The sequence below is a fragment of the Ascaphus truei genome, unplaced genomic scaffold, assembly GCF_040206685.1.
Source record: "Ascaphus truei isolate aAscTru1 unplaced genomic scaffold, aAscTru1.hap1 HAP1_SCAFFOLD_1421, whole genome shotgun sequence".
NCBI lineage: Eukaryota > Metazoa > Chordata > Amphibia > Anura > Ascaphidae > Ascaphus > Ascaphus truei.
The window spans coordinates 284-28,140 of record NW_027454304.1 but is presented as its reverse complement, the minus strand read 5'-3'; the positions used below and the strand labels follow the sequence as shown (position 1 = coordinate 28,140).

Here is a 27,857-nt window from a genome sequence, read left to right as displayed (position 1 = left end):
GTTAATCCGATGGGCAATTACAGCCTGCTGTGGACCATCTCGCGAGTTACTGCGAGATCCTCACAGATCTTCCTTGGCAAGCATTTTAAAACCGGCAGTTGCATCTGTAATTAGGTAATGTGCCTTTTAATGAATCCCTGTTGATTCCTCACTGCTATGGTACATGGAAGGATTGGCGCGGCGAGTAAATGCACTAACTCTGCAAACCATGACACTGGTGCCGCGACCTCGTGTTGTCATAGCAACACAACCCCATTTTACATCGTGGAGCCATGATGACAGCACACTGAGGAAATGCCGCCAGAGAAGGTAAAAGCCGAGGCCCCATACATGTCCCTGCACCAAGCCCCGCAAACATCCAAGCTGTCCTCGGTATGACCTCTAGTGTATTTAGGTTACCCCTTTTGTACTGCTTTTATTTACCTTTTGTACTCCACTTTTATGGAATTATTTGAAACCTTGCAATACATTTTGAAATGAAAGAAAAACAGGAGTTATATGAAGTACTGGACAGTCTCGTTGGTAACCATGAATTTAATATTTTAGAACAAACAGTTCAATTCAATATACAACTGCTAACATGAACACAACACTGCACTCCAAATTCAAGGTACTCTGCTCCCTCTGATAAGCACCCCTCTTATTCATTCCAATATCCTGGTAGCATTGACAGCTGCTGCCCAACATTGAGCACTCATGCTTATAGTGCTATCTACAGTCACTCCAACATTCTAGTAAATTGCTTTGCCAGAGTTAAACAACACACTTTAAATCTTTTTCAATAAATTGAAACAGGTTCTGTATACACTAGTTCCTCCTCAGAGTTGTAAACAGCTGAGAAAACCCGCTCAGTGAGGGAGGGGTAGTAACAGTGCCCAGAAGGAGTGTATATTGAGAAGTGGAGAATATAAAGAAAGAAACTAAAAAAAGGCAGAGAACTTCTGGAGACTGTACTTTTCAGTTCTGAACTGCTGCTGTCTCTCTGTGGTAGGTAAATATGTATTCTTATATATTTGTAAGCCACTTATTGTTTATTTTTTATCTGTATGCTGTTGCCACTGCCATTTACTGAATCAGAAATAATGTTTTGTTTAAGTTACTAGTAAATGTAAGTGTAAAACATTTTTCTCTATCTAGAACAATACACTTACGTATCGTGCGTATGAACTGAGCTTTCTACGGGCAGATTCATGAAAATGTTATTAGAAGAAAACAACTTTTCTTTTTCTTTTTGTAACCTGTAATGCTATATTCCTTCTATCAAGATTTTTTTTTTTTTTATCTCTCATTAAAAAACAATTTTCAGCAGTGCAGTGGGATGTTTATTAATCAAAGTTTACTGGCTACAAAGCTTAGCAAAATGCTTCAAAATAGCACCAGATTTGTCATCATAATAAAACGTAAATTAAGAGCAATCTCTTGTCTGCCTCAACAAAATACTACCTGAGATTTTCAGCTGAGACACTTACATAAAAACATTCCCAAAGGCAACAGAGGACAAAAATAAATAAAAAAAAAAAACAGTAATTCAAATGAATGGAAAAAAAGGTCCTGTGAAGCAATAAAGAGTTAAATGAAGCATTGTATAGTCTGGTTTGTGACCTTGGATTTAATATTTTAAAACACAGTTAAAGAAACAGTTCAATTCAATATACAAGTACTAACATGGACACAATGAAAAGGTAACCTTAATATAAATAGCAAATTGTTTTTTTATTTATTTATAAAAATGTTTTACCAGGAAGTAATACATTGAGAGTTACCTCTCGTTTCCAAGTATGTCCTGGGCATCAGCATCAGCATTTTCTCTAGTATTGTTTAATTAGTGTCTAACTGCAATATATCAAAAGCAAGCTGGCTGGGTGCTCATTCTTTAGAGATTAATGAGCATAATTCTCTGAACGTATTTTTTAGACTTAACTTCCTTGTGAATCTGCATTTTTCACTTCCCTGTTTTCAAATTCCATGAAAGCTGCATTGTTTCCTCTTCTGGGAAAACTAAAATTTAACCCCACAATACAAACGGATTGTATTGTCCTCCAAGAGCAAATCACTTGAATGCACACCACGATTTAATAAAAAATAACATTTAATGAAGATCTCTTAAAACATAAATCACACTCATTTTAAAAATGTGATAGGGTGGAAAAAGTCTCCCCAAGGGAGGGCTAGATGGTTGGAGAGAGACTCTGTACAATTAATGTTTCAAAATCAATAAGTAGCTAGTATAGGGTCTCATCCAAGTAATATCTGCATTTATTTATTTATTTTTATTTATTAAATGTTTTACCAGGAACTAATACATTGAGAGTTGCCTCTCGTTTCACGTATGTCCTGGGCATAGAGTTAAGACAAATAATACATGGTTACAAATACAGTTATATAAGTGAACAGGGTATACATTATATACAAGACATTGGATGCACAGTTAAAGATAATTTATATTATAGGCATATGTAACAGTTACAGACCAGATTAAAATGTGAGACAGCTTTGGTTTTGAAAGAACTTAAACTGGTGGTGGATGTGAGAGTCTCTGGTAGGTTGTTCCAGCTTTGGGGTGCACGGTAAGAGAAGGAGGAGCGGCTGGATACTTTGTTGAGCCTTGGGACCATGAACAGTCTATTGGAGTCAGATCTCAGATAAGTGCTGCATGTGGCAGGGGTGAGGAGCTTGTTCAGATAGCTGGGTAGCTTGCCCAGAAAGTATTTGAAGGCAAGACAGGAAAGATGAAGTTTGCGCCTAGACTCAAGTTATATATGCTGAGAATACTAGAGCAATAATAGGGTAAGCGGAAATTAATGTCATCAGAGATCAGACTTTAATGTACCTCCACATTGGTGAATAACATGGAGTTAATGGGAGGTCTGATCAATCAATTAGACAGTGCTGAAGCATTTAAAAGTGACCAGGTATATATATAATGTTGAGACATATCCAGTATTTCAGGTGCATTGAAGCTAGCAGCTAATTGTTAAAGCCACAGCATACTTCAGATGGACCTGAGTAGAATGAAAACAATACTGTTGTATATCAACAGCCCTAATACTGTTTGCTGGAGCTAGTGGTTTTAATGGTTATTGAATTAACCAACCACATATATACCATTAATTAATTGATTATGCTCCAGCGTATTGCTCATGGATAAAGTATGAGACAGCCCCGTTTGAAACTGCCTTAAGTCAGATAAGGATATTTACAAACAATCATGTAAGATATAATCATGGATATGCTAAATAATTAGATGCTGGTACCATATATGTTGATTTAGATTTCATTTATCAAGTAATTTTTTGTTTTTTTTACAATAACATTTTGTTGTTGCCCCGCTAGGGTTGTTTCACTTTTCAATACCTGTGTAACCCTTTGGGAATACTATCAGTTAACATTGGGTGGAGCTATATATTCCCTTCTACTGTATCTCGGTAAAGTGACATCACTGGTCACAAGACATACAAGGGAGTGGCAACCCTTTCTGTATAGTCGTCTTACATCACATGATGGGGAGGAGAGTAACCTGAGTTAGGGTGACCAGATTTACAAAAGTAAAAACCGGGACACATTAAAAAAAATATTTATAAAACAAATGACATCACCAACTGCGCCCCTTCTCCTTTATGTCTCTCCGCCCCACTCTGTCCCCCCTTCTCTCACACACACACACACACACACACACACACACACACACACACACACACCATTCTCTCCCCCCAATATCCCTCCATTCTCGTTCCACCATTCTCTGTGTCTCTCCACCATTCTCTGTGTCTCTCTCTCCACCATTCTCTGTATCTCTCTCTCTCCACCATTCTCTGTGTGTCTCTCTCTCTCTCCACCATTCTCTGTGTCTCTCTCTCTCCACCATTCTCTGTGTCTCTCTCTCTCCACCATTCTCTGTGGCTCTCTCCCTCCACCATTCTCTGTGTCTCTCCACCACAGAAACATGGCTATCCTCTAAAACCCCTGATGCAAATATTGCCATTCAGGGATACTCCATTTTTAGGAGAGATAGGTCAAAGAGAGGAGGAGGGGTGTTATTTTATATTGCAGACACCTTACAATTTACACTGCTACATTGCCCACCAAGTCCACCCTCTTTTGAAACTCTAGTTGGCAAAATCTGCCTCCCCTTTTCTAAGCCCATCTTGCTTGCTGGCATCTACCGCCCCCCTAAAGCCCCTCTACAATCCTTGACTGATATCACCCAATTTCTTGCCTCCATTTCCTCTCTGAATGAGAAGAGTGAGCTGCTAGTTCTTGGGGATTTCAACTTCAATTGGCTTGACCCTAAAAACCACAAAATCCAGATACAACTCAAGTCACTTAACCTATCGCAACTCATTTCCCAACCCACACGAATAAACCTGAAGTCGCATAACCATTCCTTGCTAGACTGGATTCTCTCCTCAAACCCCAGCAGAATCCAATCCTCTGGCATCCTTCCTGACATTTTCAGTGACCATGCAATAGTGTACTGTGTAAGGAAAATTAAACCGCCCCATTCAAGCCCCAAAGTTCTCCTAACTAGAACATTTAAAAACTTTAACCCACAACAGTTTCTGGATGACCTTACCAACTGCCCATGGCACAGAATCGATTTAATTCCCGACCCTGATTCTGCGCTCGACTATTTCCAATCCGAGTTCTTAAAACTCTGCGATACCCATGCTCCACTACGCAAAATAAGGGTACGGGGGGCCCACCTTCCATGGGTCACACCTGACCTTATAGCACTCTACCAGTTCAGGGATGCCTTGTGGAAAAGCTACAAAGTAACTGGCACTACCAAGGATCTCAATCACTACAGATGCCTGCGGAACGTGTGCACAAGGCAAACAAGGCATGCAAAAGCACAATATTACTCTGACAATCTCCTCCAGAATACATCAAACCCAGCTAACTTCTGGAAGGTTATCAACAATATATTCCAGCCTCCTAACCATCAACAACCAAGTAATATCACTAAGGGGGATATTACTCTGACAAACCCCACTGACATTGCAAATGCATTCAATGATTACTTTGTGGGGTGTGCCACTAACCTATTAGCGAAACGCAGCACAAACCCCAAACCTGAATCTCATCCTGGGAGTACCCCTATAGTCCCACCCCCTCCCAACACTGCCCACAATTTTCAATTTAGCCCAGTATCTGAAGAGGAGATTACACAAGCGCTCCTCAAACTAAAACTAAGCAGCCAATGTGGACCCGACTTACTACAATCTAGGTTCCTACGACTTGGTGCCCCAGCCATTGCCAAACCAATTGCGTCGATAGTCAACTCTATCCTGTCTGCAGGCCATATCCCTAAGACCTGGAAAACTGCCAGAGTTGTCCCAATCTTCAAAAGTGGGGACAAAAACACTGTCTCAAACTACAGGCCAATCTCACTTCTCCCAATTCTATCCAAAGTTATGGAAAAATGTGTCCACTCCCAATTAAGCGAGTTCTACACCAAGACAAATTTCCCTAGCCAATTCCAGTCTGGGTTTCGTCCCAAACACTCCACCGTAACTACCCTGCTAAAAGTTTGCAATGAAATCCAGTGTGGAATGGAACGGGGACAACTCACTGGTGCAGTATTCCTAGATTTTGCAAAGGCTTTTGACACAGTTGATCATGCTATCCTGCTTAACAAACTCCAGAGCTCTGGAATAGGGAAACATGCTTTAAACTGGTTTCAGTCCTACCTATCAGGAAGATCCCAACATGTGTCCATCTCAGGCTCTAACTCCAACCCCCTGGATATCACCTGTGGTGTCCCGCAAGGCTCTGTTCTGGGGCCCCTACTCTTCTCAGTGTTCATTAATGATCTTCCCACAGCTTGTAAGGAAGCCTCAATACACATGTATGCAGATGACACAATCCTGTATGCACACAGCCATAGCCTCTCTGACCTTCAACACATACTTCAGTCTGACTTTTTGAGACTCGAAAACTGGATTTCCCAAAACAAACTGTTTTTAAACACTGACAAGACTGTAACAATGGTATTTGGGACCAAGACTAAATTTGTAAAGCTTCCAGTGACTGAGCTCCTGATTAGAACCAACGCTAAAACCACCCTAACACCTGTCACTAGTTTTAAATACCTGGGCTTATGGTTTGACTCCCACTTAACATTCGGGATGCACATTGATACCCTGACAACCAAGACCTATGCCAAACTAGGGGTACTTTACAGGAACAAATCCTCCCTAAGTCTCCTGGTCAGAAAGCGTATTGCACAGCAGATGCTAATGCCAATTATTGACTATGGAGACATAGTATATGGCTCGGCTCCTCAAACCCACCTTAGCAAACTTGACACCCTCTACAATTCAATTTGTCGTTTTGTTCTCCAATGCAACTACAACACACATCACTGCGAAATGCTCAAAGAACTAGATTGGTCATCACTAGAGTCTAGGCGCAAAGTTCACCTTTCCTGTCTCACCCTCAAATACTTTCTGGGCAAGCTACCCAGCTACCTGAACAAGCTCCTCACCCCTACCACATGCAGTACCTATCACCTGAGATCAGACTCCAAAAGACTATTCATGGTCCCAAGACTCAACAAAGTATCCGGACGTTCCTCCTTCTCCTTCCGTGCACCCCAAAACTGGAACAACCTACCAGAGACTCTCATATCCACCACCAGCTTAAGTTCTTTCAAATCTAAGGCTGTCTCACACTTTAATCTGGTCTGTAACTGTTTCATAAGCTCATAATATATATTTTCTTTAACTGTGCATGCAATGTCTTGTATATAAATGTATACCTTGTTCATTTATGTAACTGTATTTGTAACCATTGTGACAGAAACCAGGGGTTGGTAATAAACTCCATATACAGGGCTCCCAGGATACTGAACAGTTTCTGTCCTGTCTAAGCTGAACAGGGCAGCCTCGTGGAACAGGCACTCCATTCCACAGTTTGTCTGCTGCCTGTTTTCTGTCACCTGTCATGCTGATTAGAGTTCAGGTATATAAGACCTGTTTCCTGTTTCCTCTGAGCCCCCGCCCAAGAGCCTGGAAGGCTGCTGAACTGCAGAGGGGTGAGAAAGCCTCTTTCCCAAATCGCTTCATTCATTCTGTTAGTTTGTCTAAAGACTGCAAAGGTACTTATTTTGTTGGTGGAAGTGGACAAGCCACTTCCAACTCTGAGTCAGGGACATCTAAGTTTAAGTTATCGCTCAGACGAGCAGCTTTTTGTTTGGCTTTGTTTTCTGTTTAAACTGTGGCAGTCTCAGTGCCTGGGACTGAATAAACCAGGGATAGCCTGTTTAAAGGAACAGTACGTGACGTCTCATCATTTAACCTACCCTAAAAGACCGTGTTCTAACAGTCCCGGACAGACGGCGGAGCCCCGGAGTAAGCCGTTTGTCACATATGGTGGAGAATGCGGGCAGAACACTAAAAGGTCTGGGGGTTAAAGAACTTTAAAGAAAAAAAAAAAAAAAAGTTTTTTTTTCTCTCTCTCCAAACAAGATGGAAGACGTGGTGAGTGCGCTGGTACGCAATGTCGCTGTCCAGAGAGACGCGAATGAAGCCCTGCAACAGGCGAATGCAAACCAGCAAGAGACAAACCGCTTGCTGAAAGAGGAGCAACAGCGGTTCGCTCAGGGCTTACAGCAGGAACTCGAGATCCTGAGGGAGACTATCAGTAACCTTCCACTGGCAGCGGCAGCCCCAGTTCCGAAAATGACCAGGGCAAGCCACTACCTTCAGAAGATGGGACCCTCGGATGATGTGGAAGCCTATCTTCTCACGTTTGAACGCACGGCACAGAGAGAGGGATGGCCAGAAGCTGAGTGGGCTGGTCTAATCGCACCCTTCCTAAGCGGCGAACCCCAGAAGGCTTACTTTGATCTAGAGCCAGCCGAAGCTAACGTCTATGCAAAATTGAAGTTCGAGATCCTCGCCCGCCTCGGCGTAACCACGGCTGTTCGCGCCCAAAGGTTTCACGCATGGTCCTTCACGATGGATAAAGCCACCCGAAGCCAGATGTATGACCTCATCCACCTCGCCCGGAAGTGGCTACAACCCGAGATCAACTCAGCAAGCCACATCGTGGAACGGTTGGTCATGGACCAGTTCTTGAGGAAACTTCCCTCTGCCTTACGCCATTGGGTCAGTCGGAGTGACCCCCACAATGCGGATGAGCTTGTGGCCCTCGTAGAAAGGTACAATGCAGCAGGAGAGCACCCGCAACCCACAGTCGTGGAGCAACCCCACTACCCGAGGTTCCAGGACTCTTCCAGAGACGGTAAAAGGGTACCGGGGTTAAGGGGAGCTGAAGAGCGGCGACCACCTTCACGCAGCACCAGCAACAGTGGTTCGCACACTAAGGGCAATAGCCAACATGGGGAGCCGGGAAAAGGCTCTAAGTGGGACACAGACTATGTACCTAAATGTGTAAATTGTCATGAGAGGGGCCACACAGCAAAAATCTGCCCACTAAATGATGAGCCCATGCAATGCAACAGCGTGGAACCTTATTCGCTGTTGTCCCAATGTATGGGCCCTAGCCCAGAGGACCCCTTGAATAACCATCTGTGGGCATTTGTAAAGGTTAATGGTAAGAGGGTTCGGGCACTTCTTGACTCTGGGAGTATGGTCACACTAGTGTCCGAATACCTATTGCCCATTAAGAAGAAACAGGTAAACAGTTCACAAAGAGTGGCAATTTGTTGTATACATGGGGATAATCATGAATATTCCACTGTTGATGTTTTTTTTGAAACAGAATTTGGTTCTTTAGATTTCAAGGTGGGTGTTGTACCCAAACTGGCACATGATGTGTTAATAGGGACCGACTTTCCCCATTTTCTAAAAATGTGGTCCCCAGCTCAGAATAGCGCCCAGAGTTCAATAGCAGACCATAACGAAGTGTTAGAAGAAACAAATCCTTTCCCTTTTTCAGAAATGGAGGTTGACGAGGGCCCAAATAAGAAAGGGGAAAAGGAGGAGTGCTGTGAAATTCCCTTCCCCATCACTACTTTGGTAGGGAATACCCCAAATCAAGATGTTGATCAGGCACTTACCACCCCAGTACAGGATAAGACCCTCGCTGACCTAGAGGTCAGTCCTGGGAGTTTTAAGAAGGCCCAGTGGGAGGACCCCACATTAGCGGTAGCAAGGGGAAATATACGGGACCAGAATAGTACTCATGGCCAACCAGATAGGTCACTTGCTTACCCCTACTTCGAGGTAGAGAACGACCTAGTATATCGGGTTGATAAAAGAAAATCAGTTACAACTAAACAATTGTTGGTACCACGGACATTCCGTAACGTAGTATTACACCTCGCACATAGTCATCCATTGGGGGGACACCTAGGGGTGGAAAAGACAAAAGAAAAGGTTCTCCGAAGCTTTTATTGGCCTGGGGTTCTGGCAGAAATTACAAACTATTGTTCCTCATGCCCAGAATGTCAGATCACCGCCCCGTTCAAAGCATACCGCAGCCCATTGGTACCCCTTCCCATAATAGAGGTACCATTTGACCGGATTGCTATGGATCTAGTAGGACCCCTAATAAAGTCTGCTAGGGGACATCAGCATATATTGGTAATATTAGATTATGCTACCCGATATCCGGAGGCAGTTCCCCTACGTAGCACCTCTGCTAAAAACATAGCAAAAGAGTTAGTACTTCTGTTTTCCCGGGTCGGAATTCCTAAAGAGATCTTATCTGACCAGGGAACACCATTTATGTCCCAAGTAACAAAAGAGCTATGTAAACTCCTAAAAATCAAGCATCTCAGAACCTCAGTCTATCATCCACAAACAGATGGTTTAGTGGAAAGGTTCAATAAAACCTTAAAGAGCATGTTACGCCGGGCGGTCGATAAGGATGGGAAAAACTGGGACTGTTTGTTACCATACCTGTTATTTGCCATTAGGGAAGTTCCCCAGTCATCCACAGGCTTCTCCCCGTTTGAACTATTGTATGGCCGACATCCAAGGGGCTTACTGGATATAGCCAAAGAAACTTGGGAACACGAGGTTACCCCTTACAGAAGTGTAATAGAGCATGTTGCCCAAATGCAGGACCGCATTGCTGCAGTCCTACCCATAGTGAGGGAACACATGGAGAAAGCTCAAGAAGCACAAAGGAATACGTATAATAAGGGTGCTAGGGTCAGAATTTTTTTTCCAGGTGATAGGGTACTAGTTCTGGTTCCCACCGTGGAGAGTAAATTCCTTGCTAAATGGCATGGGCCATATGAGGTCTTGGAAAGAGTGGGAGAAGTAAATTATAGGGTAAGGCAGCCAGGTAGGAGGAAACCTGAGCAAATTTACCATATAAACCTACTCAAGCCCTGGAAAGATAGAGAGGTCTTGTTAACCCTAGTACCCCCAGGTCCGTCAGAGAATCAAGAAACTGACCCAGAGGTTAGCATAGCTGAAACACTGTCCGTGCATCAGAAACGAGAGGTCCAGAGTTTAGTGAGAAGGAACAAAGAAATCTTCTCTACACAGCCAGGTAAAACTAACGTAATTAAACATGACATAGTCTCTGAACCGGGGGTCCGAGTTAACCTTAAACCGTACCGAATCCCAGAGGCCAAGAGAGAGGCTATAAGTTTAGAGGTTAAAAAAATGCTAAAACTAGGCGTAATTGAGGAATCCCAAAGTGGGTGGAACAGCCCTATAGTTTTAGTCCCAAAGCCAGACGGTACAACAAGGTTTTGTAATGACTACCGGAAACTAAACGCGGTGTCAAAATTTGATACTTATCCTATGCCCAGGGTGGATGAACTTGTAGAGAGACTGGGCAAAGCCCGATATCTCACAACCCTAGACCTAACAAAAGGGTACTGGCAGGTTCCCCTCACAGAAAGGGCAAAAGAAAAAACAGCCTTCTCAACCCCAGACGGCCTCTTTCAATATAAGGTGCTGCCTTTTGGCTTACATGGAGCTCCCGCCACATTCCAAAGAATGATGGATAAAATTTTAAAACCACATGTTCGGTACGCTGCCGCCTACCTGGATGATGTGGTAATCCATAGTGAAGATTGGCAGTCCCACCTTCCAAAGGTCCAAGCTGTGCTCGACGCAGTTCGGTCTGCTGGACTAACTGCTAACCCCGCTAAATGCACTATTGGTCTGGAGGAGGCCAAGTATCTGGGGTATTCTATTGGTAGAGGGTTACTCAAACCACAAACACTCAAAGTAGAGGCGATACAAAATTGGCCAAGGCCAGTCACAAAAAAACAAGTAAGGACCTTTTTGGGGTTAATTGGCTACTATAGGAGGTTTATTCCCAATTTTGCAACTAAGGCAACCCCACTAACCGACCTCACAAAAGCAAGAGGACCGCTAATGGTAAAGTGGTCCCCCGAAGCCGAACAGGCCTTTAGAAGCCTGAAAGAAGCTCTCTGTGCCCAACCAGTGTTGGTCACACCTGACTTCTCCAAAGAGTTCATAGTCCAAACCGACGCATCTGAGGTAGGGCTGGGGGCGGTACTCTCCCAGGAGTCTCAAGGGGAGGAGCACCCCATCCTTTATTTAAGTAGGAAACTAAATCCCCAGGAGAAAAATTACTCCATAGTCGAGAAAGAGTGTCTCGCAATAAAGTGGGCTGTAGAGACACTCAAGTATTATCTGTTGGGGAGAAAGTTCCGATTGGTCACAGATCATGCACCCCTTACCTGGATGTGTCAAAATAGGGAGAAGAACGCTAGGGTGACCAGGTGGTTCCTAAGCCTACAGCCCTTTAAATTTTCTGTGGAACACAGGTCGGGGCACAAACATGGCAATGCCGACGGGTTGTCAAGGATGCACTCCCTAATATCCATGGTCGCTCACCCCTCGAGGTCTGAGCTGGGGGGGAGGATATGTGACAGAAACCAGGGGTTGGTAATAAACTCCATATACAGGGCTCCCAGGATACTGAACAGTTTCTGTCCTGTCTAAGCTGAACAGGGCAGCCTCGTGGAACAGGCACTCCATTCCACAGTTTGTCTGCTGCCTGTTTTCTGTCACCTGTCATGCTGATTAGAGTTCAGGTATATAAGACCTGTTTCCTGTTTCCTCTGAGCCCCCGCCCAAGAGCCTGGAAGGCTGCTGAACTGCAGAGGGGTGAGAAAGCCTCTTTCCCAAATCGCTTCATTCATTCTGTTAGTTTGTCTAAAGACTGCAAAGGTACTTATTTTGTTGGTGGAAGTGGACAAGCCACTTCCAACTCTGAGTCAGGGACATCTAAGTTTAAGTTATCGCTCAGACGAGCAGCTTTTTGTTTGGCTTTGTTTTCTGTTTAAACTGTGGCAGTCTCAGTGCCTGGGACTGAATAAACCAGGGATAGCCTGTTTAAAGGAACAGTACGTGACGTCTCATCATTTAACCTACCCTAAAAGACCGTGTTCTAACAGTCCCGGACAGACGGCGGAGCCCCGGAGTAAGCCGTTTGTCACACCATGTATTATTTGTTTTACTCTGTGCCCAGGACATACTTGAAAACGAGAGGTAACTCTCAATGTATTACTTCCTGGTAAAATATTTTATAAATAAATAAAAATAAAAATAAACCAGTCTCTGTCTCTCTCTCTCCACCAGCTCGGGACACAGTGGGGGAGAGTCCTGCAGGCACCTGGAGAGCTGGGGCCCGGCCGTGACCAGCAGCCGGGCCTGGCCAGAGGTCGGGCCCAACTTGCAGTGCCGGCTGGGCTCCCCGCAACCTCCAGGCCCGAGACACCTGTCCCTTCTGTCCCCCCCTCCTGTCGGCGGCCCTGGGCCCTAGTATAAGAGCTAAAGAAGAGCATATTTCTATAAGAGGGTTGCCCTGGCTATAGCACCAGGACTGAACTGAAAGACAATAAGTGCTAAGCATAAATTTAAGAGGGCTCAGAGAAAAGAAGAAAATACATTTTTCACATGATATTAATAAATCTATTTGTTTACTTTAAGGAGGATTTAAAATTTGCAAGGAAGCCATTAATAGTTATTTATATATGTATGTATTTTGCATCCCAGGTAGGACTGCCCCCCCTTTTTTTTTTTTTTAAGAATCCACAAATCACTGCATAGCTCATTAACCCCTTCTATTCCTTGTTATATATTACAGGTCCACCTGGAAGCCAAATCTCCATATTAATTTTTAATGCAAAATCAAACATTGTCCAGCAAAAATATGGACCTAACCAATATATCAGAATTTGACTCATCTGGCATTCCGGCCCTACAAACACTAGTAAATATAGATCAAGGTAAATTAGTCCTCGAGATGGAAGAAGCTCACAGGAAGACACGAGAGCAGATGCCAAAGGGTCCCAACTACTTGATGAGGAATGAAGCAAAGAGGCTGACGACTCTTTTAGCTCTAGAGCCCACATCTACCTGGTCCCCAAAGGAGCTGGCTGCTGCTGGATTCTTTTGCACTGGTCTGAATAACAGCTCCCAGTGTTACTGCTGTGGGCTAGTTTTGTGCAGGCAATCCCTGAGCTCAACACCCCTGGAGAACCATTGGAAGTTCAACCCTGACTGTGGATTTATTCAGGGTAAAGAAATTGGGAACATCTTAAAGTATGATGTACGTGTTCAGATTTTGGAGAGCAATGTAAAGAATGAGGATATGATGGAGAGTGAAGAGACCAGGCTAATGTCTTTTACCAGCTGGCCTGCATACGTTAGAATACAGCCCGCTATGCTTGCACTTTCAGGGTTTTTCTTCACAGGTAAGGACTGGAGCTTTAAAAATATATATTTTATCATTTTATAATTACTGTATAATTATTGTATGTATGTGTCTTCAAATACTAGTTTCACATTACACACTGATACCTCCCGTTTACAATCATGAACCCTCTCACACACTTGCTGTATACCTCCTCTTTCACTCATGAACCTCCTCTCACGCTCATGTTCTCCTTCACATGCCAATACCCCACCTCTCACAGCAATACCCAACTCGCGCACTCGCTGAAGCTCTCCCACAATGAAGAATTTAACTTGATTCTATGGAACACATGTACAACATCTATTGTATGTGTAAGGATGTGTACATATATGTGTGGGTTCCGCGCTGTTACTAATGCAGGAAGCGCCATACTGTTCTTTTGCCAGTAAGGTCACTGTGTGAATAGCAAGGCTGCGCATGCGCGAGGAAAGCGCGCGAACGGCAACCAATCCGGCGGGACTTTGGGGGTTGAACTCTGAACTGTGAACTGTGGAGAAGTCAGCTGAGGCTGGGGACCAATAGGGTGTGAGACTCTGGATAGGGGAGAGACAGGAAGCGTGTGGGCGGACACACGAGTGGGAGAGAGAAGGAGGAAGGTGGCGGAACCTCGTGTGTGCGAGCGGAGGGTCAGTGACCCTTCCGCTTAGGACAGATACATTCCCCAGCCCCCAGGAGTATAACCCCTGTCATCGTAGGGTGCCGCTTTTGTAGGGACGGCCGTAGCATTTAGGGAAGCATCCCATTAGTGCTGGTTCAGCTGCAAGAGTTGTGGACGCCATCTTGGTCTGGAGAACAGACCACACAGCAGAGCAGAGTGTCGGCGCAAGGCTGGAGCGACACTACGGACCCTTTGTGAAGTGGTGTGGTCACCGCAGTGACCGGGAGGTATTGTTAGTCATCAAGTGCACCTACACCGGTCACCAGGCGCTGATCCCGCCTCCCACTAACTAATTGGGGGCACTAGTGTGCCAGTAAACTATTCAATACAAATACTAGTTGCAGGACATACTCCTTGGGAGAGTGGCAGAGCCACCTGTGTACAGGACATTAGCCCTATAAAGGTGTGGCCGAGCCACAGTGTGTTATGTTTGATTATAAAGTGTAAGGGTCCTATGCATGTTATGTGTACTCTGCATTATCTTATTAGTTAGTATCATAGTAAAAGGTTGCTTGTTGCACAATACAGTTGTTATGTTTTCTTACTCAGGGTAGATTCTCTACAATGGGGATCCTGGGTAAGTGGAGGCGCTGCACCATGATAAGAGAGGGTAAGACCCCAGGCTCCCCAACAGCGGAGGCTTAGAGCTCCTGGAGCCACAGGTAAAACACAGCATTAGTAGTTCCTTTGTGCAGGGGTTCACAAAAAGGGCTACATATGTATGATTTGAAATATTAGTCCAAGAAATGTCACTGTCACAGTAGGTAAAGAACATTGACCAACATGACTTTTTAGGTTAATGTATAAATACAGAATAAGTAGCAATAGCGCAGGCTTGTTCGCTCCTTCAATGCTACAATAGGTTAGTGTAATTCATGACATGTAAGTTATCATTGTAGCCATGAACCGGAAGTTAATGCTGCATATATCATGCCATTATCATTTGTAAAATCACTGTGATCTTTTATTACATGAAACAATACAGGTAGAAGAGACGCTGTGCAGTGCTTCTCCTGCGGAGGGTGCTTGGGGAACTGGGAAGAAGGTGATGACACCTGGAGAGAACATGCAAAGTGGTTCCCTGAGTGAGTCCAATAATATGCTCCGTGTACTTGCACCTCTCAAATCAGAGGCTGCTCCCACACAGGGCACGTGCAAAGTAACTGCATAAACTGATGTTAAGAGCTGCAGAATGAAACGGCTTCTCACAGCATTAATGTAATAGCAAAAATCCATCAAACCCATTTTCAGGAAGTGTTTATTCTTTCACTCTCCGCAGTGGCGTTGCGCTGCTAGACATGTGCGGGGCCCCCGGGCACATTTTATTTTAGGGCCCTATTATGAGTGAATATATTCCGTAGATTAACCCCCTCCCCCCCACCCCCCCCAGCGTGTTGGCGGCCCTGCGAGCCCCCCCCCCCTTCTTTTACACCTCCTCACTCTCCTCTATTCACCCTCTCCTCATGTATTTCTCTCCCCCCTCTTACACCCCCTCCCTCACTACCCCCTTTTCCTCTCACATTCTTCTCCCCCCCCCCCCCACTCGGCTATCACTCAGTAACCGCCCCGCCCTCTTCCAAACTCAATCCAGCCCCCTCAATCCTCCCCTCCACATTCATTTCCCTCTCCACCCCCGGGCCACACACAATTTCCCCCCATACACATACAATTCCCCCCCTACAATACAGTACCCCCCCCCCCCCCCCACACACACACACACACAGTACACAAATTAGAATAACCACCTACACGCACACTACAATTAAAAAAAACCTCCCCCTCACACAAGTGGTTGAAAAACACTGGTGTACAATACACTGCCCAGTAACTTCTTCTTTGGTTCAGTTACCTACTGTATAACCAACTGTGTAACGAATGACCAAACTATTTTTAAAATGCTCTAATAAAAAGATAGTTATCACGTGTTACCTCAATTGCTTGCACTTAGGCACACCGCACACTGACAGGCACACAGCACACTGACAGGCACACAGCACACTGACAGGCACACAGCACACTGACAGGCACACCGCGCACTGACAGGCACACCGCGCACTGACAGGCACACAGCGCACTGACAGGCACACAGCGCACTGACAGGCACACAGCGCACTGACAGGCACACCGCGCACTGACAGGCACACCGCGCACTGACAGGCACACAACGCACTGACAGGCACACAGCGCACTGACAGGCACACAGCACACACCACACAGACAGACACACAGCGCACTGACAGGCACACAGCGCACTGACAGGCACACAGCGCACTGACAGGCACACAGCGCACTGACAGGCACACAGCGCACTGACAGGCACACCGCGCACTGACAGGCACACCGCGCACTGACAGGCACACCGCGCACTGACAGGCACACAGCGCACTGACAGGCACACAGCGCACTGACAGGCACACCGCGCACTGACAGGCACACCGCGCACTGACAGGCACACCGCGCACTGACAGGCACACCGCGCACTGACAGGCACACCGCGCACTGACAGGCACACAGCGCACTGACAGGCACACAGCGCACTGACAGGCACACAGCACACACCACACAGACAGGCACACAGCGCACTGACAGGCACACAGCGCACTGACAGGCACACCGCGCACTGACAGGCACACAGCGCACTGACAGGCACACCGCACACTGACAGGCACACCGCACACTGACAGGCACACAGCACACACCACACAGACAGACACACAGCGCACTGACAGGCACACCGCACTCTGACAGGCGCAAAGCACTCTGACAGGCAGCAGGCAGTGCCCACAGGCAGCAGACAGGACACCCTGCGGGACCTCGGCTCTGCGCATGCGCAATTTTTAAAAAAATATAATGGCCAGGGCAGCGCAGGGGTCCAGCGGCCGGGCCCCCCTGACTCACGGGGCCCGGGATGCCCGTGCCCTTGGTTCCCCGCTGTTGGCGGCCCTGGCCCCCTTTCCCTGTGACTAAGGGAGCTACATGTGCTGAGTGCCTGTCTGGCATACAGGAGGCCTGATCCTCCACCACGGGAGCTTGGGGTGATCGCGTACTTTAATACAGAGCGCCTCCACCTGGGAGGGATTCTGGCGCAGCAGGATATCCCCTCGCAGGAACAATACAGGCACTAAATAAAGGCTCACACACAAGTACTGTATAACAACTATATTTACTGACACATATAACCGTATGATACAATAAACACAAGGCCCCACATGCAGTATACACACCATGTGTATATATATATATATATATATATATATATATATATATATATATAGCTGTGAAACATTTTAAAGTGTAACATTGAAAGTGTCTGGCGTTGTATTGTATTGTATTGTATTGTATGTCTTTATTTATATAGCGCCAAAAGTGTACTCAGCGCTCCACAAAGAATACAGTACAGGGAATTTTAAAAATACAATAAGTGCAGCAAAAATCAGACCATCGGAAAGGAAATCCCTGCCCCGAAGAGCTTACAATCTAAGAGGTTTGAGGGGAAATTTACAGAGACAGCAGGTGAGGGAATAAGTGCTGTAGATGGGTGTGATTGGCCACAATGGGTGGTATAAGTGACTGTGGAACAACAGCCATGAGTGCAGGCTATTGGGATGCTTGATTTGTTGGGCAAGTTTTAAGGTTAGTCAGTGTTAAATGAAAAGGTTAACACCATTTACAGGGGAAGCGATGGCAGGGAGGCGTGGGTGAGATCAGGTGTGTATGTCTGGCTTCAGGCTTAGGGGAGATCCCCAGCAGCAGGAAGGAGTAGATAGAGGGTGTGAATAGAGGATTTGTGTGGGTGTTTTTTTATTGAGGGTTGTTGGGAGAGAGGTGTATAAATAATGATGCAGTGGGGAGTGGGGAAATTGGAGAGAACATGGACATTCACCAAGGAGTAAGGAAACAGTAAATAGAAAATGCAATAAGGAGGGCATAGTGAGATACAAGAGGAGAGACTTCCCAGTTATTGAAGGATAGGAAGAGTACAATTAATCACAGCTTTTAGAAAGTAAAGTTCTCACAGTTGTAAAGTTGTTATTCAGAGTCCCGATCTTCCTACAATCTTCACCTGCAATTTCAACTCCAAGATTAACTCTGCCACACACTTAAATGTTACACTTTGATGTTACACATAGCCAATTTAATTGAGTTAATTTTGGAGTTGAAATTGGAGGTGAAGATTTGAGGAAGATCTGGACTTTGCACAACAACAACTCTGCAGCTGTGAGAACTTGACTTTCTAAAAGCTGTGATTCTTTGTACTCTTCCTATCCTCCAATACCTGGGAAGTCTCTCCTTCTGCATCTCACTATGCCCTCCCTATTGCTTTGTCTGTTTACTGTTTCCTCACTCCTTTGTGAACGTCTCCCACTGCACTGTTATTTATACACCTCTCTCCCAACAACTTCTTTACCCCTCAATAAAAAAACACCCACACAAATCCTCTATTTACACCCTCTATCTACTCCTTCCTGCTGCTGGGGATCTCCCCTAAGCCTGAACTAAGACATACACACCTGATCTCACCATGCCTCCCTGCCATCTCCCTGCCATCTCTTCTTGTAAATGGTGTTAACCTTCTGAATTAATACTGACTAACCTTAAAACTCACCCCACACATTAAGCATCCCAACAGCCTGCACTCATGGTTACTGTCCCACAGTCACTCCTACCACCCATTGTGACCAAACACTGCCATCTACAGCACTTATTCCCTCACCTGCTGTCTCTGTAAGTTCCCCTCAAACCTCATAGATTGTAAGCTTTTCGGGGCAGGGATTTCCTTTCCTATTGTCTGATTTTGCTGCACTTAATGTATTTTAATTCCCTGTACTGTATTCTTTGTGAAGCGCTGAGTACATTTTTGGCGCTATATAAATAAAGACATACAATACTATATATATATATATAGTCTGCAACCCCGCCTTAATAATAATAGCATGCTTTTGTATAGCGCTGCTAGTTATACGTAGCGCTTTACAGAGACATTTTGCAGGCACAGGTCCCTGCCCCGTGGAGCTTACAATCTAGTTTTTGGTGCCTGAGGCACAGGGAGATAAAGTGACTTGCCCAAGGTCACAAGGAGCCGACACCGGGAATTGAACCAGGCTCCCCTGCTTCAAACTCTCAGTGCCAGTCAGTGTCTTTTACTCACTGAGCCACTCTCCCTCTCCCATGCCACTCGCCTTTCACCATTATCAGGTTTTTGTCACTTTTTTTACCCACCATAACTTAACTAATTATGGTAAACCCCATCCTCATTGCTTCATTGCATAGCCAGTTAACCAACCCCACACTGATGAGACCCATGAAGGTCGAAACGGCTGTCTGTGGGTGGGTTTTCTGGCTATGCATTTTAACCCTGGCTGTGCTTAAAGCTGTGACCATGCAGCAAGCTTAAGCCTATAGGGAACCATGTTAAAAATGGTTTTGAAGCAAAAGGTGACACTGTGTGCCCATTTGCATGTAATTTCCCAGAATCCCTTGCTGCAGTGGAAGTGCTGTGTGCTGGGTGATAATGGTGAAAGGCGGGGTTGCAAACCTGTCTAAAACTTGGAATATTTCCATTTGCTATATATATATATATACACACACACACACACACACACAAACACACACACACACACACACACACACACACACACACACACACACACACACACACACACACCCCGGTGAGATCCCCCAAAGTACTGAGGTGCCCTGGACCTTACCACCTGGTGTCCACAGAGCCAAGCCCACCCAAAGTGTGTGGAGTAGTGCTACCCACTGTGTATATGGCCATTGGTGCACGTGATACCTGTCCTGGTCTAAGATCAGACCAGATCAAACTGAAGAGGGTTGATCCGTTGGACCGCAGAGTGATCCGACGACGCGATCTACCAGATCCTCTTCATCCGCCAGGCGTCCGCCTCTTGAGGGGTCTCCCGCTGGAATGTGTCCCTGTAAATGTCTTTAGTAAGGTGCCTGTGGTCTGGTCACAGGCCGCAGGCCGTGCACACCGCGTGGCCTCAGTCACCGGTGCACTGATACTATACAGTTACTGGTGAAGCGTCCCCTATTGACTCTCCTTAGCCATGTGTGAGCAGCCCCTGGGGTTGCTGGGACATATAGTCTCCTGCGGAGCCTGCCTAATGGTTGCCGCACTACCCCAGGATCCCCGCGCATGCGCAGTGGCCAATCGCGCATGCGCAACTTCTATGGTGGCGACCCCCGCTTGTCGGGTACGCCGCTGAGCTCCGGCACACTGGAGCGTCTCCCCGAAGCCAGCTGCATCCGCCTGCAGCTCCAGTGCACCTCTGTAGTAATCCCCCTCCCCGGCCAGGAGGTAAGAGGGGACCTGGATACATATCTAATAGTTTCTCTACCTTTCGGTCATAGAAACCTGGTGAGCACCCAGAATCAAATTCAAGATTCTAATCCTATACAAATCTCTCCCCCAAGTGCTTCCTCCATACATCTCCAAATACTTCCCCACACACCTTCTCTGCTCTGCACATCAACTCCATCACTCCTCTTCCCTGTCCTCCCACTCCTGCTACTTCTCCTGTTCTTCACCACACATTCCAGCAGCATCAGGCTCCAAAACCCCACCTCACACATTTACACATGGCCTGAAAACATACTTCTTTAAGAAAGCCTATGCACCACTCTCCTGATAAACCCAATTTTCTCCTCCTGCCTGAACTATAATACCTATCATCTATTACAGGAGTGCGCAATCGTTCCCTCCCTGCTCACGCCCCCCCCCCCCTTACCTTCTCTCTGGTGTCAAACGACGACGCGGGGTCACGTGGCATCACGTTGCCATACCAACGTGATATCATATGACCCCGCTGCTTCATTTGGCGCTGCGTTGCCATGGCGACACGACGCCGAAGAGAAGGTAAGTGAAGTTGCAGAGGCCTCACACGATCCCCCAGCATTCATTTAAATGCCTTGGGGGAAGAGCGCGGGGCCTCTGCAACTGCCGCGCCCCCCCATAACAATCTTGCAACCCCCATAACAATCTTGCGCCTCCCCCAGTTTGCCCACCCCTGGTCTATTACATAGAAAATAAAATTTCAGCTGATTGTTTCATGGCAAGCAGCGTTTAGAAACACACCAACCTATTTTCCCTGTCAACCTTATGCTTCTGTTCTTCCCTTCTTTTGGACCTTGAACGCCTTGGTTGGAGAAGGATTCTCCTTAGCTAGTGTACCCATTTGTGTTTATGTTGTAATTTTATTGTTATTGTCTTCATGCTCCATTGTACTGCATTGCATACTGATGCAGCCACGAGTATTCGAACACTTGCCAGGAGGTGGAGCGGGAGGCGGGGCTAGTCTCCCGCTCCCATTGGATGGGCACGTGACCACTCCTCCGCTTCCCCGAGCGGCAAATTTCAAAACTGCCTGTCTCGGGAAAGTTTCTCAGCCTCCGCATGCATCAGCGCGCATGCGGAGGGAGAAACTATAGCCACGCTGATGACAGATGCAGGGGCTGTGTGCATCTGCTCAGGGCGGCTCAGCCCGCCTCAGCGAGCTTAAAGCTCACTATGTCCCAGGCCTTACAGTACTATGATCATAAAAACTATCCATTCCATATCCACATGGAAAATTTTGAGAAGCTCTGATCTATATGACAATGTATGTGAATGTTATTATTGGAAATTGTAGTTATCGCAAAAGTTTAAGAACAAGAATAACAAATAATTCCCCTTTTCAGCTGTGACTGTTGAGCAGCCAGTGAGGTTCACTGTTTAAAAAAATAGTATGTGCCTAATTCAAAGTAAAAATGAAAAGCATTCAAGTAATATTAAATAACAAATATGGACTCCTTTTAAATCTGTTTTTTTTTTTGGTCTTAGATGTGCATTTCTTCACAGCAAACAATCCAAAAATGAAATTAAGCAGTACATTCAAAGTTATTGTGGATTTACAGGAGTTACGGTAAAAAATAAGTATTTGCATTTGATAAAGTTGGAAGTTTTACTTCACTTGCCATTTAACAATGAATTTGGTACCTAGTGTTTTTTTGTGTTGTTTTTTAATTCCATTTGCAATGTTTAGTACATAGATCAGTACATATAGATAGATTTAGTACAGGTCATCAACCTGTCCTGGATACAATACCCTGAATAGAGCTGGTGGGAGATGTATGACGCCAAGAAACTGTGAATAGAAGTTTGCTTTCACGCTCTGTTTTCTTTTGCTTCCATCACATGTAAGAAAGAGTTTCTTACAATCGATAGCCAGAAAAGTTTATGCCACTTCAGTCTGGGCTGATTTTTTTCCTTAACGTAAAATACAATATAGAATGTGCCACACTCATCATCTGAGTATGACATAACTTTACCCTAACTCCTTATGCAGTGACACAAAAAGGCGCAAGATAAAAATGAGGCAATTTGTGTCCATTTTGCCCCACCCAACTCTTATGTCACCGTCTACAAAACTAGGGCAAAATCAGTGCAAAAAGAACACCATACACCATATTTATATATAAAAAAAAAAAGAAAAATATATATATAAAAAAAGAAATCCAATTGAAAGCAATTGGAGTTATCGCTTTGATAAATCTGGTACAATTCTTCTGTGCTGGTTTTGCAACTGGGCAACCTTAGAAAATAACCCTAAAGTATGAAGAAAAATGACAGGAGATGAAAACTTTGCGATATTCTGCAGGTAGTTTGCGAAATTGCCCAATGTTGTTACATGTGGCTCCATTTGTTTCAATATAGCCCTAATAAAGTGCGCGTTAAACATTGTAGCAGTGGCAACACAATATTGAATGATAACGAGTGCAATACTCCCTAACACCTTCACACCTCGGTCTTTGTCTGTAATCTGCTGAGCTGTAGATTGTATGTGCTTGCTTTAGAAACTGTGCCAAATGTAACTGTTGGAGGCAAAAAATCAGATATTTTGCACAATGCCGTAAGTCACAAAAACATTGCAAATTATAAAATAAAAATGTTTCCACTTGTAATCATTCTACTTTATTGCAGTATGTTATGTCCAATTGTTCTTGTGATTTATCATAGGGGACGTCCTTCTCAACTATTTGGGGCAAAAGGAAGCTGTCAACAGGAGCAGGTAAGAATGATATTGTAACCAGTTTATTTCTTAGCCTCTTGTGTGTCATGGTATCAGCCCTCAGAGATAGGGGTATCTGGCATTTATAAAGGCACAGTGGGACCGACTGTGGTATTGCCTGTCACACGCAGGACTCTGCCTACCAGATCTCTCAGCTGAATACTCACTTCTGCTGGCTGGTTTCAGGGAAAAACGAGCATACCTGTTGCTGAGGATGATCAGCAGGGGTCATCAATATGGCAGTTGAAGTCCCCAAGGAGAAGAACAGGAGAGTTGTAGAAGAGAAATAAGGAGAGCCAGGATTCAGAGTGAGAGCAAAAGACAGAAGGGGGATGAGTAGAGGTAGGTGGCCTATTGATGAACGCCACGTGGAAAGGGAGAGGAGAAAAAAGCTGTACAGTGTGAGCCTCAAAGGAAGGAAAGGGAGGGAGGAATCAGTTTGAGGAGAGGAGACCCACGCCTCCACCCCTGCCATCAGGGCGCGGAGTGTGGCAGGAAGAAAACCCACCATAAGAGATGGCAGCTTCCAGTACAGAGTCAAACTGAGTGAGCCAGGTCTCAGTTGTAGCAAAGAGGAGACGAGAGTGAGAGAAAAGGAAGTCATGTACAGAGAGGAATTTGTTAGAAAGGGAGCGAGCATTCCAAAGGGCACAGGAGAAAGGGAGAGTAGCAGGAGGATGACAGGGGATGGGTATGAGGTTTGAGGGTGGGATTACTCCACAAGGAGGTGAAGTTGCATGTGAGAGGCGAGGACGAGATTGGGAGAGATAACCTGCTGTCTCTGTAGGACTCCTAACATAACACAGGCCCAGATCCACAAAGCTCTGTTAAGGGAATTAAAGGGGAAATCCCCCCTGGGACTAATGTGATAACTTTTCTACCCAAATATGACACCTATAACTATTTTAAATTTTTTGTTTTTAAAGTCGTCTTGGGATGGGTCTGATTTACTCTCACTCCTCCCGTTTATGCGATGTCACTGTGTGTTCAACAAGTACTTGCACAGCCACAGTCCCCTCTCCCAACTTCCCCTTAACTTTATTGGTTGTCTGATAAGGACAGAATGGGAATGAAGTAAATAAAACACTTGACTGACAAACACTTCCCAATGCAGATGCCTCCAAGAAATGTAACTAGCCAACTATGTAACATTGCACTTTTATGGCCATGTTATCCTAACTTAAAGTCGCGTTAAGACTAACAAGCTATACAGTAATTTGATGTGAAGCCTATGCAAGTGAAATGTACGGATGTTTGCATATAATTAACTTTGACTCAGAGAACATATTGTTTGTTGCACTTATTGTAATTCCCTGTATTGTATTGTCTATTTTGTAGAGCGCTGCATACACTGTTGGCGCTATAAAAAATATTCATAAATACATACAGATGTAGCCAATGTTATTGCAATCTGTGGCCATGTACAGGTCATATGTAGAAGCACATGCACACCGCTGGTAGGGGCTGGAGGGGGATACTTATCTGCCGATGCCGTGTCGAGGGAGGTCCAGACATCCCAGAGGTACTCGAGCAAAGGAATGGAAGCAGGCACACGGTCTTTCTAAAGGCAATCTATTTGCCGAAACGTTGGACCTTTGGTGGCACAATAAACTGCACCTTTAGAAAGACCGTGTGCCTGCTTCCATTCCTTTGCCATGTACAGGTCAACATACACAGTTTGGATCAGAAAGCTGCTTACCACATCAGTGTTGTCCGCTTTAAGCTGCTAGTATATATTGCTTATTATGTTTTTTTAATGTTTTTACAGAAAAAACATATGAACAAATTCAGCATCTTGAAGAAATGAAGACTTTGAACGAGCAGCTTGTTCAAATTTACAATGATCCATTGTTTTGTAGATTATCCTCCTTCGAAGAGTCTATTAAACTTGGCATCGATCTGAAATCCCTTTATGCAGATATATGTGTTGTTTCTAAGGACACCAGAAATCAGCCCCTGCAGCGGCTCACATTGCCTGATATTCTGTCTGACCTGAGGGACATCACCATGATAGAAGGTGAAGCCGGCAGTGGGAAAACAGCTCTGCTCAGGAAGATCGCGATTCTTTGGGCCTCAGGGCGCTGCCCCATACTAAGCAGGTTCAGCCTTGTGTTTTATATCTCGGTTTCCTCCATTGAAAGCCAACAAACTATGGCTGACATAATCTGCAAACAGCTGATTGGCCCTACAACATCTCTCACTAATGAGACTCTGATGGACATAATGAAAAAATTAAAGAGCCAAGTCTTGTTCCTCCTGGATGACTACGCTGTGATGGACTCTGTAGCCATAGAAGAGCTTTTACTAAATAACCACCTGAATAGAGTGAGTCTGGCAGTCACATCGCGCACTGACAAGGGGAGGAGGCTGCGCCAGTATGCAAGGACCATTCTGAGCCTCCAGGAATTCCCTTTGTACAGCACTATCTACTTGGTCAAGAACTTATTTTCACATGACCTTGAGCGAGTGAAGGCATTTTTCATAGAATTAGAAACACAAAAAAGTTTGCAGGCCACTCTGCGAACGCCTCTGGTCACTCTTGCACAATGTTCCTACTGGCTTCAACATCCCGGGGGTAGCACAATCAGCGACACACACATTTTTAAAGTATATTTGCTGTATAACATGTTAAAATTCCCCAGAGATACCGAGAGAGTTAAAGCTTTGGTCTCGTCTTGCGGAGAACTCGCTCTGAAGGGCCTCTTGCAATCACGTTTTGATTTCACAGAGGATGACCTCCATGATGTCGGTGTGTCCAGTGACGAAGCCCTCCAGTTCGGTCTCTTAAGCAAATTCACGGCACAAAGACTTCGTCCGAGCCACAGGTTCTTTCATCCCTCGTTCCAGGAGTTTCTCGCTGGGAAGCGGCTGAGCGAATTTCTGGAATCTGATACACAAGAAGATCTGGACAAGGGGCTTCACTACCTTCAACACGTGAACACTTTTCTCAAAGTCGCAGGACCTCACCAGTATTTACTGAAGTATGCAAGTGGGAATTCCTCAAAGGCAACTCTTAACATCCTGTCATACTTATTCAGTTTGTTCAACAGTAAGGAAGCACTAGATTGTCATTTAGAAAGTAAGGAGCACTTGCAGAGACATCCTGAGCTTCAATTGGCTGAAGAATATCTCATTATAAGATTAAGAGAAGGTGACCGAGCAACATCTGAGTCCTTATTTATGAGGCTGCTGCTCACATTTGCTGTTAATGCAGCAGTGGAAAGTCAGTGTCTGTCTGACTGTGCTCCTATAATCATGCAGTTTCTTGCTGGCAAAACTCTTTCTTTCACTGTGAGTCCCATTAAAAAAAATATTGATAATGACATTCTCTTCTTTCTGGGAAAATACCCAGAAAGCATTGCTTTGCTGAGCAGTATTCAGGTTTGTATTACTGGAAATAAAGGTCGTGTGGCACCAGATTTTTTAGCTGTGTCAAAAATGTATGAAAACCAAGGGGTACCTACAGTTGAGCAGGATTATTCCTCTGCATATCTTAATCTCAATGACATGGTGCAAAAGAATCTGAGGCATATCAAAGAGATGAATGAGTTTCTTTCACTTTTCCCCCAACAAATTAGAATTAGCGACTCTCTTGTCCACCCCTTTTTGTCACTGGCGGGCCATAAAGTTCACGTCTTTAAAATGAATGTAGCTGACATTCACACATTGACACAAAACGACATTAAAAATGTGAAGGTGCTGTTCTCAATCTCCAATCGTATTGAGCTCGAGCTGAATAAAAGCAGTGGTTTTGTTACAAGCATCAGACCAGCTATTGGGAAGTACTTGGATTCTTTCAGAAGATGCATTATTCATGACACGGAGCTGAGTGCAGAAGAACAAGAATTGCTTCTGATGATGTCTTCTCTGGAATCCTTAGAGATCAGTGGCTCTGATACACAACCTCCAGGTATCTCAAATATTTTTCCAGTATACAGCTTAGCTGGATATATAATTTACCTTAACTCGGTTGTTGAAACATTTGCGACATTGTATTTTTTTTGTTTCAACTTTCTACTGATGGAACAGACAAAAACTGGGGCGCTCCCTAAAAAAAGTAACGTGCATAAAAGTGTAACACAATCAAAGACCACAAAATCAATGCTATACTGGACCCTTCAAAATGCTTTGCAGCTTCACCCAGAGAAGATCAACCCCAGATCTTCTTACAGCGGCATGGAAACGGGATAAAGGTCAGCGCAGACTGTCAATCTCAGAGATTTGGAAAGACAATAATAAATGCAATTTTTTAACAGTATGAAAAGTAATGCTCCCACAATGGGGAATGTGAGACAGGGATAGAGGGAGGGTGGGGGGGGAGGGGAAGGGGGAGGGACGGAGATGTGGAAACTATATATAAATCAACTCACACGGCCTTGTGTGAGCCCCTTCCCTCAGAGAGATATTGCTTCAATGTCAAATCAGATATTTTGGGTCTCCAACATCAGACACGTCCTCTCAGAAAT

General features: G+C 45.0%; 1 protein-coding gene across 1 annotated transcript; it reads left to right on the top strand.

The window, feature by feature from the left end:
* Window positions 1-928: 928 nt before the first annotated feature.
* On the top strand, window positions 929-27,582 carry LOC142475896 (baculoviral IAP repeat-containing protein 1-like). The gene is made up of 6 exons (XM_075581574.1): window positions 929-987; window positions 13,051-13,660; window positions 15,306-15,405; window positions 22,164-22,245; window positions 23,340-23,391; window positions 25,160-27,582. The coding sequence occupies exons 2-6, from the start codon at window positions 13,087-13,089 to the stop codon at window positions 27,580-27,582; spliced, it is 3,231 nt and encodes a 1,076-aa protein (XP_075437689.1). The 5' UTR covers window positions 929-987; window positions 13,051-13,086.
* Window positions 27,583-27,857: the final 275 nt, after the last annotated feature.